General features: G+C 35.8%; 1 protein-coding gene across 2 annotated transcripts in view; it reads left to right on the top strand.

Moving 5' to 3' along the window:
- Positions 1-15,266, top strand: part of SMARCC1 (SWI/SNF related, matrix associated, actin dependent regulator of chromatin subfamily c member 1) — a 177,264-nt gene that overhangs the window by 42,155 nt on the left and 119,843 nt on the right. For both annotated transcript variants that reach the window (XM_058557364.1, XM_058557354.1), the window contains exons 7-8: positions 1,964-2,033; positions 5,578-5,653. In XM_058557364.1, the coding sequence (XP_058413347.1) occupies positions 1,964-2,033; positions 5,578-5,653 (146 nt within the window). The remainder of the gene's footprint in view (positions 1-1,963; positions 2,034-5,577; positions 5,654-15,266) is intronic.

The raw sequence follows: 15,266 nt of genomic DNA, 5'->3' as shown, positions 1-15,266 counted from the left end.
GACAGTATATTGTTGTTAAGTTGGTGGCTCTGTGGTGGCACAAGGTCTGGGGCTTCCTATTCCGTCACTTTGCTAACATCACTTCCTGTACATTATTTCTTTTTATGGCCAAATAACATTCCATTGTGTGGATATGCTACCTTTTGTTTAGCTGATTGAAAGTTGATGGACATTTATTTATAAATAATGCTGTTATGATCATTTGTGTACAAGTTACTGTGTGGACATATGCTTCCAGTTTTCTTGTGTTTATATCTAGATATTGAATTGGCAACTCAGTGTTAAACATTTTGGGATACTGTCAACCTGTTTCCCAAAGTGGCTGTACCATTTTACAATCCCATCAGCATTGTATGAAGATAGCAATTTCTCTACATCCTTATCAACACTTTTTATTTGCTGTTTTTTTGTTAGCTATCCTAATGGGTGTCAGATCGTATCTCTCTGTGGTTTTGGTTTTCCTTTCCCTGACTATTAATGATTCCAAGCATTGTTTTAAGTGCTTTTTGGCCATTTGTATATCTTCTTTGCAGAAATTTCTGTTCAGATCCTTTGCCTGTTTTTTAGTTGGAGTGTCTTTTTATTGTTGACTTGTAAGAGTTATTTATTCTGACTTTGGACTAATTTTTACTCATAAAATTGTATTTTTTGGTTGGTTCTGTGTAGCTTATGATCATCTCTGGGAAGAGTATGAATTCACATCTCTAACCTTTAATTATTTCTGCTACTGAGAAAAATTTCAAAGGCAATCAGTGCCGCAATCTCTTTCTATCAAAGTCAGCTGGAGAAAGGATGGATCTCCTTTTTTCTTTACTTCCGAAAGCTGCACAATCTTTGAAGATAGATTTAGTATTCTACAAGGCAGCTCTTACTAGTTAGAGAGTCAGTATATTTTGTTTGTTTATACAGAATGAGTTCTGAAGGCCCACTGGCCTCATCCTCTTCACTTTTTCCTTGGCCATTTTGGGATATCAGGTTAGGGAATAGAACCTGATTTCTTCCTTTTCACTTGCTTAAAAGATAGTAAGGTGAACAGTTGGATGCTTAAGAGTACAGGCATGTGGGCTTCATGGCTTTAGTCAGTGAAGCCGGAGGTATTTCACGTTGAAATTGGCAATGAAAACCTAATTTTACATAGCTGATTTCACTTAGCTTTTCTATTTTCTATTTCTTGGGTTTCAAGGGGCTTACTTCATTAATTCCCTCTTAGTACTAGAAACAAGTTTTCTAAGCTAAATTTAGACTACCAAAGAAACATATCATAAGTGCTGAAATGTAGATGTAATTCAACTATAATTAAAATCTTTAAGAATCATCTGATTGTATAAATTAACACCTATCTTTGGTAAGAAACTTGAAATAAAAATATCTACCTTATGTGATCACATTGCCATATTGCTTACACTCTTGTTGGGAGGGCTAAATTAACAGATAGGAGGCAATTAAAGAATAGTAAAAATAGTAACAAAAGCTTTGATGTAGTGCTATAAAGCACTATCGGATACCAGAGAAAGTGAATCTGGAGGAAGAAGAGTAGTTGGTAGTAAAACTTTCATCAAGCAAATGAAGCATGACCTAACACCCTGAAAACTGTAGTGATCGTAAAGCCTTGCAGAAAAAGGGAGGAGAGGTTCTACATGGGAAATTATGCAGTAAAGAATATAGTGATCATGATTTGGGTGGAACTGGAGACAAACAGGCAGGTGGGTGGGAGGGGGAGTATTTTCCTGTAGTGGACAGTTGGTTTTGTCAAGTGATGGATAATAGGCTTAGAATCTAGTAAGGCTGAATACATGGCTGAAAAAATTTCCCTTCATGTGGTAGATAATGTTCAATTATGAGAAAACTTTTCTGGGGAGGGCTTATTAGCAAGCCAAAAACTCTAAGTAAAAATTAAGTCTAAATAGTAATTTATTTGTTTATTTTTTCAGCTTGACTAAAATTTTTTCTTTTTCCCTTTCAGAAGAATGGTTGAGACCGGTTATGAGAAAAGACAAGCAGGTGTTAGTGCATTGGGGGTTTTACCCAGACAGGTAATGCCTATATGTCCTGAGATCTGGTATAAAGATTTTTGTCAATGCAAGTCAGAGTTGTTTATATATAGTTTCACTTTCTGAATAGTGATGACTTTATTGATTTGTTTTAGTCATTGATCTTACTTTTTTGAGTCTTACTGACCATTTTCTTATTTAAGTTATGGAATTCATTGAAGTCACATGGCTTTATTTTTGTGAATAAACTGATATGTTTGCCATAACGGTTCTTCAGTATGGTATTAGACTGTTCATTTAGATTTGTTTCCTTCAAGAAATGAATTTTTCTCCCTAGTGTTTCATGACTAGTTTTGTTTGTTTTTTCAAAAACTACTCATGCCATACTATTAAGGATGCAATTATTTTATGTTTAAAATGAAGTTTTTCTTCTTGACAGAAATTTCATTCTCTAGTGGTGGTTTTTCTTTTACATATCATAACTCATACTGTGTTTCAGTATCTAAACATGAGTAAAGAATATTATAAACAAGAACTAGATGTTAGTGAAAATGCTAGTCCTTGTTTAATATTATGCCCGTGTGGGGCACTTAGGAATAAGGATAACCTTCCTTGTATTTCATCTTCCTAAACCTACAATAGAGCTCTCTTGGTGTTCGTTTCACTATTGTCTTGTCAAGTGGAGGTTCTCTCCGCTGTGTCAGACCAGTCTTCTTTCACCTGTACCCACATCCACTTCTGGCCTTCTCATATTATTGGAAGCAAATCCCAAACATATCATTTCAATAATAAATATTTCAATATGTATTTCTAAAAGATGAGGACTCATTTTTTTAAAAAAAGGAATAAGCATAATACTGTTATCAAACCTAAAAAAAATTAACAGAATTCCTTAATATCAAATATCCAGTCAGTGTTGTCATGTAAGTGATACATTTGATTGATTGATTGATAGGTATTTGTTGGAATTAGAATTCAACCACATCTTGGGATTGGTTCATATATTTCTTAAATTTTTTTCAATTTATATGTTCTCCCTCTGTCTTCCCCACTCCCTTGCAATTTAGGGGGGAGTATTTAAGAAACCAGATTGTTTGTCCTGTAGTTTACCATAGTGTGGATTTTTTTATGGCATCACTGTGGTGTATTTGAACATATTTTTCTGTTCTCTGTATTTCCTTTAAATTGGTAGTTGGGTTTATAGTTAATCAGAATCCATTTCAGTTTAGGGAAGGAACAAGACTGTTGCATAGGTTATCGGGAGAAATATAATGTCAGGTTTTGTGCTGTTTTTAAGTTAATCTATTTGAGTAACTTTATTTTACTTATAAATATATTTTTTAAAGGAAATATGTCTTTGGATATGTTCAGAATTTTAAGAGTATATGCATAGACTATACGCATTGAGTTAATTAGAACCAAATCAAGTCAGCTTGCTAATTAACCTCTTCTGAACTGTAATGGACCACTTTAAATGACTAATTGTTTGTTTGTTTGTTTGTTTTTTGAGGAAGATTTGCCCTGAGCTAACATCTGTGCTAGTCGTCCTCCATTTTACCTGTGGGTTGCCACCACAGCATGGCTGACGAGTGATGTAGGTCTGCACCCAGGATCCGAACCCGCGAACCTGGGCCGCTGAAGCAGAGCTCACTGAACCTAACCACTAGGCCACAGGGCCAGCCCCACTAATAGTTTTTTTGTCGTAACATTTAAATAAATGCTTTCTATAAAACATTTCTAGTCTTGAGGCTTCACCTAGTCCTTGGCACTATTAAAACAAACCTCTCAATATTATAGGAACTATTATAGAAAATGAGTTTGCCCTTTGAAACACTTAGATGGAAACTCAAATTTATGATAACAAGCTACATAAGTATAGGGTTGAAATAAATTTTATAACAACACATTTAAGACATGTTAGCCTGTTTGCTAGCCTTTTCTTTATGTATCAAATAAGATATAGTGGCTAGATCCAGTGTTGTCTTCTCAATGGGTCTTGTTAGTTCACCTTCTTTATTAATTGTAGTTTGTGTCCTCACTTCTACCTATGTAATATTTTCTACTCAAGATTTAAAGAATATAAGGTTATCAATTTTTTCTCACCATTGTAATCTTTACCTGGTATAGTTAATTAATTGGCAAAGGAACTTTGCTTCTCCAGCTCAAGTTTAATTGTTCCTAGAAAACTAACCAGAGTGCTCTTAATAGATATGTAGAGCTGTGCTTGTTGCAAATGCTTTTGAACTGACTTCGAGTAGTGGCTGAAGGAAGCCAGTGCTTGTTGCCATACTTGTATTTCATTCGGATATCACTTGATTTCATAATAATTTATTGGGGAGTATAGTAGCATTGACAGAGTTTTAATTTGGTAGGTAATTTTGTGCTTGCTTCAGAATTGTGGAGGAATGGGGGAGTGATTTATATCTGGGAGTTGGATCTCACTGATAAGAGAACCTTTGAGCAAAGAGATGTGATGATATGAGAGTGTATGCTATATGGATATCTGGGTAGTGAGGAGCATATGTAAGGGGCGTGAAGTGGCCACTGCCTGGCATATTTAAAAGACCACCAAAGCCCAGGTGGCTGGAATATAACATGAGAGAGGGGAGAATACTAGGAGACGGAGTCAGAGTGGCAGTCAGAGGACCTTGGCAAGCCACTGTAAGGCTTTTGACTTTCACCGAGTTAGGTGGGAGTCATAGGCAGGTTTTGAGCAGTGCAGTGATGTGGACTGACTTAGTTTTCAAAAGGATCCTTCTGGTTGCTGTGTGAAAAATTGCCTCTTGGGCTTTGGGCAGAAATGGAAGAGTAGATAGATTCTGGAAATATTTTGAAGGTGGAGCTCGTAGAAGTTTTTGTTGATTGATTATAGGATGTTAATTGAAAGTGAAGTCGAGTATTTCCAAAGATTTTGGTAAGATAGGAAGATGGAGTTGGCATTTACTGAGATGGGGGTGATTGGCTAGAGCACATTGTTGGGGTCGGGATGGCATTATATGTTGAATTTTGAGTGTGTTAGGTTTGAAAGTCTTAATAGACATGTAAGAGATGGGGAATTGGCAGTTGGATTCATGAATCCAGAATTCAGAGAAGAGGGCAGATATAAGATTTCAAGTCATCAGTATATATTTGAAACCATAGGGCTGCATGAGATCATCAAGAGAATGGATAGATAAGAGGATTGTTTCAAAAACTGAAACCTGGGGCCTTCTAATGTTGACGAGGTTTGGGAGAAGAGGAGAAACTGGTAGTGGAGACTGAGGAGGGGCTGGCAACTAGAAGGATTACCAGATGATAGTACTGTCTTGGAGGCAAAGTAAGGGAAATGCTTTGAGGAGAGAGTGATCAACTTGTTAAAATTGTGTGGACTGAGGCTTTGAACTTTGGCTTTAACAATGTGAAGATTACTGTAGACCTCTACAGAATAGTTTTCTTGTCAGAGTGGTGGAGACAAAAGTGTATGATAAATTGCTATTACTGGATCCTAATAATATTTCTAAAATATATTTTTACCTTTTGATAAAATTCTTTTTAGTGAGTGAATTTAGGTTCTAATTTGTTTTTCCTTTTTTCATTTCCTTTATAGCTATGATACTTGGATCCATAGTAATGACGTTGATGCGGAAATTGAAGATCCACCCATCCCAGAAAAGCCGTGGAAGGTGAAAGATCCTTTTTAAAAAAGTTTCTTCTTACATAGCTTAGTAGCACTTCTCAACTAATCCTCCACGACAGAGTTTTAAGGAGATACAGAATGATGATCTTCCTTTCTTGTCATCCTATTAAGAGATATCCATGGCCATGAATACTTCATTATCTAGGTCTTAGATGAAATGTCTGCAGTGATGTTTGAGGAGACCCCACAGCCAAGTTAGATTGTGGTTTGAGATAGTTGAGAGCGGAGGAGTGGAGTTGAACATCATTGATGGTGTCATTTAGTAAGGCTGGAAGCAGGCCCTGCATGGCTTTTATTATGATAGACTTATTTTACTGATCATTTCTGTTGTGATGCTAAGAGTCCATGCAACAACTCTTTTCTTTTTCAACGTTTAGTGTGGAAATAGTTTTGGAAGTTGCAAGAATAATACTAAATGAAGTACTACTTTATACTCCTTCCAGATTCCCCTGTTGTTAATTCTTTCAGGAAATTAATTTTTGAAACAATATTATCACCTGATACAGGGCCTATAGTTCATTTTCACCAGTTGTCCCAATGATATAGTAAATTTTATACTAAGTTTTTTCTCTGATCCAGTATCTAATTGAAGATCACACACTGCATTTAGGTGTCAGATCTCTTTAGTCTACTTTAATCTAGAACTTTCAGCCATTCTTCTTCTTTCATGACATTGGCAATTTGAAATGTATAGGCCAGTTTTTTTTTAGAGTGTCTCTGAATTTGAGTTTGTGTATTTCTTCATTATTACATTCAGTAGCTATGCATTTTTGGTTGCAATACTGCTTAATTAATATTGTGTCCTTTTTAGTGTGTCACATCAGGAGGCACATATTGTCCATTTTCCCCATTATGGCTGATAGTCAGTTTGATCATTTGTTAAGGTACTATCTGCCTGGTTTTCCCACTGTAACATTACCATTTTTCTCATTGAAATTAAAAATATTTTATAGGGACATACTTTGAGACCATGTAACTATTTTTTTCTTTGTTAAATTTGTATCCCGAAGTTTGCTCATCCATTAATAATTGCTGCTTGACTGAAATAGTTATTACTGGTGCTTTTCTAACTCTATCCATTTCATCTTTCCTTATAGTTGGCATTTTGCAGTGGGGATAAACTTTCCCTTCTCCTTTTACATATGTCTGTAGTATTAGTATGCACTTGTGGAGCAGTGATATCACTACCATTCTTCATTTTGATGAATTGTCGAAAATTTGGCCACTGGGAACTGAGCTGCCTCCTGTGACATTTTGGCATTATTTGATCCATTTTTGCATACTTCCTACTTTCTGGGACAAAAAGATGTTCTAAACTTTTTTTGTAATTTCCCTATCCCAGTGCTGGAATCAGCTTTAGCTCTGGTCCTTTCTGTGAGCGGTCACCATTATACATGATTTTTATTGACTGTTTTACATAGTATAATGAGCACTTAAATTGAGTCAATTTATTAGATTTTAGACCTGGTTCAACCTATTTCTAATTGTATGACCTTCAGAAGGACTTTGCTTTTGAGCTTCAGGTTCCATATTAAGAAAATGAGATCAACAAAAGTTAGTCTTTATAAAAAAAAACCTTTTTATTTGGAAATAATTTCAATCTTACAGAAAAGTTGCAAGCATAAGAGTAGTATATGTCATACCTGTACACTTTTTTTTTTGGTAAGGAAGATTGGCCTTGAGCTAACATCAGTGCCAGTCTTCTCTATTTTGTATGTGGGATGCCGCCACAGCATGGCTTGGTGAGCGGTATATAGGTCCCTGCCCAGGATCTGAACCCGTGAACCCTGGGTCGCCGAAGCAGAGCACGCAACCTTAACCACGATGCCACCAGGCTGGCCCCGCTGTTCACTATTTATTCAAATTTGCCTCTTGTTAACATTTTACTCCCTTTTTGATGTATCATTTATACTCTGTGTGTTTATACATATACATATACATATACTTTTTTTCCCGAACCATTTGAGATACAGATGCATATATCATGGGCCTTTACTCCTAAGTAAAAGCGTATGTTTTCTTATGGGCCGGCCCCGTGGCTTAGCGGTTAAGTGCGTGCGCTGCGCTGCTGGCGGCCTGGGTTTGGATCCCGGGCGCGCACCGACGCACCGCTTCTCCGGCCATGCTGAGGCCGCGTCCCACATACAGCAACTAGAAGGATGTGCAGCTGACATACAACTATCTACTGGGGCTTTGGGGGAAAAAATAAATGAATAAATAAAATTATAAAAAAAAAAATGTGTGTTTCCTAAGAATAAGAAATTCTCCTATATAAGCAGAGTACAGTTATAAAATTCAGTAAATTTAGCATTGACACAATACTGTAATATTGTGTCCTTATTCCAGTTTTGCCACTTCATCCAATAAGGTTTTTGTAGCATTTTTCTCTTCATTACAGAATCCTGTCTAATATCAGCTATTGAATTCATATGTCATGTCTCTAGTTTCCTTTAACCTGGAACATTACCACAGTGTTTCCTTGCCTTTTGTGATGTTTTTGGATTTCAAAAACATATTTCTCATTTGGAATTTCTCATCTTTTCTCATGGTTAATTCTCATATGCATTCTAGTCAGAATACTGCATAAGTGACATTGTGTGCTTTTCAGGGCATCATGCCGTGGGAGGCATGCCGTGTCCATCTGCTCCTCATTGGTGATATTAATCACCCAGTTAAGGTGAACTCTGATGGCTCCGCTGTATAGTTACTTTTTTCCCCCAACTTGCAACTTATAGGCAATCTGTGAGAGATTCTTTTAGACCATGGAGATATTCTGCTTCTCATCAGAATCCTCCCTGTGTTGCCCAGATTTAGCATCCATTTATAGTCCATGCCTAAACCAGTCTTTGATGGTTGTGCAGCGACAATTTTCCACTCCAGCCCTCCCTCCACATTTACCAGTTGGCTTTCAGAGTTCTCCCATAAGCAGGAGCCCTTCCTTTCCCCTCATTTACTTACTTATTCATCTATTTGTTGTTAGTATGGATTCGTGTTTTAATTTTTCAGTGGTCAGTAATTCATTACTTAATTATTTTGGTGCTGAAATAGTTTCATATTTGGCTAATAGGAGCACCTCCAAACTGCCTTGTGCATCCTTGTGACAAGCACTCATCATTCTTGAGTACCTCCTTGAGGGCTTAGCAGGATGTTCCAGGCTCTTCTTGTGCCTTCCATTCCTCATACCTAGAATTCAGCTGTTTCTCTGAGGAGCTCTCATTCCTTTTGGTAGGAAAAGGTATTAGAGACCAAGTCTGGATAGAGGTATGCTCATTGCTACTGAAGTGTCTTTGCTTCTAGGCTCTTTGTGCTGAGAGAAATAAGAAATATAGCTATTATGTATATATAAACACAAACATATTCATATGCACACATATATATTTTAGAAATACATACCATTTAGTTTCAGAATTGCATTGCCCATACCACTATAATAAACAAAAATACTAAAAGAGAGGGGCCGGCCCAGTGGTGCAAAGTGGTTAAGTGCGCGTGCTCCGCTGCGGCGGCCTGGGGTTCACCGGTTCGGATCCTGGGTGCGCACTGACACACCGCTTGGCAAGCCATGCTGTGGCAGCGTCCCATATAAAGTGGAGGAAGATGGGCGTGGATGTTAGCTCAGGGCCAGTCTTCCTCAGCAAAATGAGGAGGATTGGCAGATGTTAGCTCAGAGCCGATCTTCCTCACACACACCCACACAAAAATACTAAAAGAGTACAAGATATGTTTGTGGGTCTCCCTCTTGCCCTGCCCAAGCCTGAGGGTATATTGCAGATAGTGTGTTCATGAGTTACTCGGATGAACTCTTCCCCCCCACTTCAGTGAGGTTGTTACTTATTTGAAGTACAGTTGGGTTTATTTCTTTCAGTTTATTTTCGGTTTTAGTGTTTCCTCTCCCTCTTCCCAATCAAGTTGATTTAATTTTATATTTTGAGTATGTAGAGTTGTAACATGCTTCCCAAAAAATGTATACTTCCTCATAGATTCCTTCTATGTCCTTCCCCTCATTCCTTGTAGAACAAACTTATTATTTTCTGGTTTATGCTTTCTGTGTATCCTTTTGTCAAAGGATGCAGGTGTTTGCATGTTTTTTTATTTCTCTCTTGTATACTTTGCTTTTTCCACTTAATAATCTTTCCTAGAAATCCTTGGTGTTCAAACTGGCACAATCCTCCATTACGTATATACACTGTAATTTATTCCTCCAGGTCCTTGCGCTTCGAAATTTGGGTAGTTGGCATTATTTTGGAATTACAGACAAAGCTGCGATAAATAACCTTGTGCCATATGTATTTTCATATTGTTTAAGGTGTATTGTTAAGGTAAATTTCTAGAATTAGGGTTGCTGAGTGGAAGAGTAAATGAAAGTATAGTTTTGTTGGATTCGTGCCTCTCCCATGGGAGTTTGTACCATTTTTGCATTCTTGTAAGCAATGAAGTGAGAGTGTCTCTTGCCTCATAGCCTCACCAACAGAGTGTATATTGTCAAGCTTTTGAACTTTTGCCAATCCTGATAACGTGAGGAATATTATCTCTGTTAATTTTAATTTGTATTTCTCTTTTTGTGAGTGAAGTTGAACATCTTTTTATGTTTGCAAGAGTTGTTATGTTTTTTGTGACCTGTGTATATATCTTTTTCTCATTTTTTCTGTAAGGTTTTTTCTTTTGTCTCCTAGAATTTTAGAAGTTCTTTAAATGTTGAGAATGTTAAATGTTGAGAATGCAATATGAGATGTATATTGCAAATATTTAGTTATATTTTTTACTATAGTTATGGTGGGTTTTTTTGCCACACCAAAGTTTATTATTTTTATATAGTCGAATTTCTTCATCTTTACCTTTGAATGCATCAAGATTTTAGTCAGAGTTAGTAAAGCCTTTCTTTGCCTCAGGTTGTTGAGGAATTAGCCACTATTTTCTTCTAGTACTTGTATAGTTTCACTTTTTACATATAGATCACTAATCTATTTTGAGTTTATTCTTCTGTGATAAAAGGAATGGATCTCATTGTGTCTTTTCCAAATGGCTATCCAATTGTGTATAAATGGATACATTATGTATCCATTTATTAGAAAGGCCACTTTTGCCTCAGTGATATGGGATACCACCTTTACTATATACTAGGTTTCTATATGTAGATGAGTTAAATATATTTTATTAATATTGTATATCTAATTTTTCATTTTTAGCTGCTAAGTAAAAATCTATCCTTCTCTCTCCTTTTCTCCATTAAACGTTTTAGGCTGCTACTACTTAAAACTAATCCCATATGGAATCTCCTTTACTTAGGAATATTGCTCTGCCACATATACCCACACACATACGTTTATATTTTATAGATTAAAGAATATCTATTTTGTCTTGATTTTTATAATGTTCCTGTCATAAAAGTATTATCTCATTTTATAGGTAATCCTAAAAGCCTCAGTACCTGTTCCTGCTATTAAGAAAAGTCTGTTTAAACTCAGATGCTAGATTTTTCAATGGGGAAATTTTAAATTTATTTCTAACAAAGAAAGGCCAAATTTTTACTTAATATGCAAACTACAGAATTTTTTTTAACCATTACTTTTTTCTCCATATAAAGTTGGCTTCTGGGTTACAAATAAGTGCCGTACCCTCTTTTAGAGGGCCAGTGTGGGAAATGTCCCCTTGAGTGACATTTCTGTGACTTTTACATCTACTCTATCCATGATTCCTGGGTTTAATTTATTGGGATGGCAAATGCCAGTAAGGAATGGGGTGACTGATAGCAATTTTTTGGTCTTGTTTTTAGGAAAATAGAATGGCTTTTGAAAAGAAATTCTACAGCTAAAAAATGCCCCATCACCAATAAAAGCAATTACAAATATCTTAAATCAGTGGTTTTCAAACTTTGTTGATCACGTATCTAAGAAAATAAAATTAAGAACTACTCCCTTTTACTTTCAGTTGACATATAAAATTTTTCATTAGAAATTTAAATAGTTGCTATGTGGACTCCTGTCATATTTAAATGCTTTTTCTTAATATAGCCCATGAAATCTAAATACCGTTGTGATTTGTATGCAGCATTATCTATCACAATTATCCATTTTAAAAATAAATGCATATGCTCTTCTTTAAAAGTCAAATGTTTATACTTTATTTTTCTTCTTGTTCCTGTATTTTTATTTTACTTACAACCTTAGTATAATACTTTTTAATGCTTGAAGATCTTATCACCAAAACCTTGGGAAAAAGAGCTAACCAGGTGTCTTTAGTCAGAAAATTTGAACTGAAATTCTTTCTTTTCGTTTTCTGTATTATTTTATAAAACAATGCCCATGTTTTGTTTTGTTGTTCTAACGGAAATTTGATTGCTATCACAAAGATAGCACTTAATCTAAAAAACTAAATTGTGGATATTGATATTTATTAAATATGGGTAATAAAAATGGATCACAATTAAACAAACACCTGTGTATTTACCACTCTGAGTAAAGAGGAACATTAACCATTAATTTTGAAGCATTCCATCTGTTCATCCTGTGCCCTGCCCACTCTGAGTTAACCATTATTCTAAATGTTCAGCTTACCTTTCACTATAGTTTTACCGCATATATATGTATAACTGCACAACTCTTTTAATTTTAATGTTTACAAAACTTTTATCATCAATAGAATCATATTATATTCTTTCATGACTTGCTTTTTTGTTCAGCATTGTGTTCCTGAGATTTCATCCATAGTATATAGTAGTATAAGTAATCTGTATGAATATGTTACAGTATCTCCATTGTAATGTAGGTGAGTGTGTGGTTGTTTCTACTTCAGGGTATCATGAAAAATGCTTCTGCGAACCTTGTTTTTTTTTTTTAAATTTTTTGTTTATTGCAGTAACATTGGTTTATAACATTGTAAAAATTTCAGGTGTACATCATTGTACTTCTATTTCTGCATAGATTACATGTTCACCACAAAATACTAATTACAACCCATCACCACACACATGCACCGAATTATCCCTTTCACACTCCTCCCTCCCCCCTTCCCCTCTGGTAACCACCATGTGAACCTTCTTGAATGTCTTTTTATGTATGTTCAGAATGGAATTGCTAGGTCACAGGGAATGCAAAATTCATCTTTTCTAAACAATGCCATATTGTTTCCAGATGGTGGTAAAAATTTATTTTGCCAGGAGAATATGAGTTTTCTGGATGCTCCATATCCTGGCCAATGCGTGGTATTTTCTGACTTTGTAGTATTTGTCTATCTAGTGGATGTGAAGTGATATTTTGTTATGGTTTTAACTTGTATTTCTCTTATTACTAAATAGCTTTATCATCTTTTTATGAGTTCTGTGACCTTTGGTGTTTCTTCTTCTGTGAAGTGCTTGTTTCCATCTTTTGCTCTTTTTTCCATTGCATTATCTTTTTGTTTATTTGTAGGTGTTCTTTAGGTATTCTACATACTAACCATCATCAGTTGTATGAGTTAAAAATATGTTTTCCCAGTAGCTTGCCTTTTTGTTTTCCAATCCTGAGGTCATCGTGGTATTCTCTTACATCATCTTTAAAAGTTCTTTAGTTTTGTCTTTCATACAGTTAAAATTTTTCCTCCTGTGGTGCTAGATCAACTATCCTTTCAAGGTAGAAAAATATTGAAGGTGGATTCCTCTCCCCACTGATCCATGCCATTTCTGTCAAAAGTAAATTTTTAATGTGTCGTGATTTGTTTATGGACTCTATTATAAAGTTTTATTAGTTAATTTGTCCTGACTTGAGTACTCTCACTTTTTTCTTCTTACAGGGTCTCTTGGGTCTTGGGTCTTTGCTCTTCTGTATAAATTTTAAAATCATGTAAAACAAACTCATTGGGATTTTGGTTGGAATTAAATTTAATCTTGAGAACAATTTAGAGAAAACTGATATTTTTACAATTCTGAGTCTGTCAATCTGCAGATGTGATTTACCTTCCAGTTTATTTAGGTCTTTTATATATTACAGTAAAGTTGTATAATTTTCTTTACACTTCCCTGATCATCTTAGAATGATCATATAGTAATTAAGATATGTTTTTGGAGAAATTTTTCTCCCTTAAATCTCACATGTAGAGTGTCAGTTGGATAAAACTACTTTTCCTTTTTACAAGGATTATCAAATTATAGCCACCAGTTTTTGTACATAAAACTTTATTAGATCACCACCAAACCCATTCGTTTACATATTGTCTGTGGCTGCTTTTATGCTCTAGCAGTGGAGTTGAGTATCTGGGACAGAGACCATGTGGCTTGCAAGCCTAAAATATTTACCCTAAGACCCCTAAGGAAAAGTTTACCAATTCGTGCTGTATATATTGCCCCATTACCTTCGGTGATTCAAAAAAACAAAAACAACAAAATTAAAAATTAATTACCTTTAAATGTAATGGAGGAATTACATCCAAACCATTTCTTCATTGAAAACTTGAAAAAATATGAACTGTGTTCTCTAACGTCGGAATTACTCAGCCTCCAAGATGGCCTACCAGTTTCAAACAGATATATCTTTGTGTGTAGTCAGATGGAGTATGTTCTACATCTGTCAGTCAAACAGAGTAAGTTGTTACTTGGAAAAAAAATGTTGATTAAAGGAATAAACTATATTACTGGTGAGCCATATAATATTGTAAAGTACTACAAAAGGATTTTTAGAAACATATTGTGTTGATTATCATAGTGTCAGAAGTTTAGGACTGGGATTGATAATAGAGTTTATGATGATATCATTTTATTGGTAAGGAAACTGGGTTTCAGAAGTTAGATAATTTTGCCCAAGGCCACATAACCTATTACTGTATTATTCTGACCCTAAGGTATTTTTATGAGAAAGATAATAGAGCATAGTGATTTAAGAGCTTGTAAAGAACTCAGTGCAGGGGCCAGCCCGGTGGCGCAAGTGGTTAAGTGCCTGCGCTCCGCTGTGACGGCCAGGGTTCGCTGGTTCAGATCCTGGGTTCAGATCCCGGGCACGCACCGATGCACCGCTTTTCAAGCCATGCTGTGGGTGGCGTCCCATATAAAGTGGAGGAAAATGGGCACAGATGTTAGCCCAGGGCCAGTCTTCCTCAACAAAAAAAGAGGAGGATTGGCAGATGTTAGCTCAGGGCAGATCTTCCTCAAAAGAAAAGAACTCAGTGCAAATCCAAGCTTTCCTCTAGCTAGGTAGGTAACTGGACAGCTTGCTGCTACTCTGTGCCCCAGTTCGCTGATTTGGAGAACTGGAGAGACTAACACCTGCGTTGCTTTACCATGCTTAAGAGGATTGAATGAGATTCATATTATATGTAAGGTGTTCATCACTGTGCCTGCAGAAATAGTTGTTTGCTGTCCGTACTCCCCTAACATACTTCCTCAAGACATTTCTGTTAAAGTTTTCTGGGTAGTAAAGAATGTACAATGTGAATATTCAGCTCTACTTTTGTAATATGTACACACTTTTCAACACTTTGGAAAACACTATTATGTTTTGAAATGCTGTGACATACATTTTCTAAAACATTACTGAGTTAATTTACCCTTTTCTTTAACGTAGTCATACCTTTAAATAGATTTCTTTCTATAATTAGCTTGAGGTTTCTCTCATGCTCTATTTATACCCCCT

The sequence above is a fragment of the Diceros bicornis genome, chromosome 2 (genome assembly GCF_020826845.1).
Source record: "Diceros bicornis minor isolate mBicDic1 chromosome 2, mDicBic1.mat.cur, whole genome shotgun sequence".
NCBI classification, from domain to species: domain Eukaryota; kingdom Metazoa; phylum Chordata; class Mammalia; order Perissodactyla; family Rhinocerotidae; genus Diceros; species Diceros bicornis.
The sequence above is the reverse complement of the archived record's forward strand: the minus strand, read 5'-3'. Positions and strand labels throughout refer to the sequence as shown.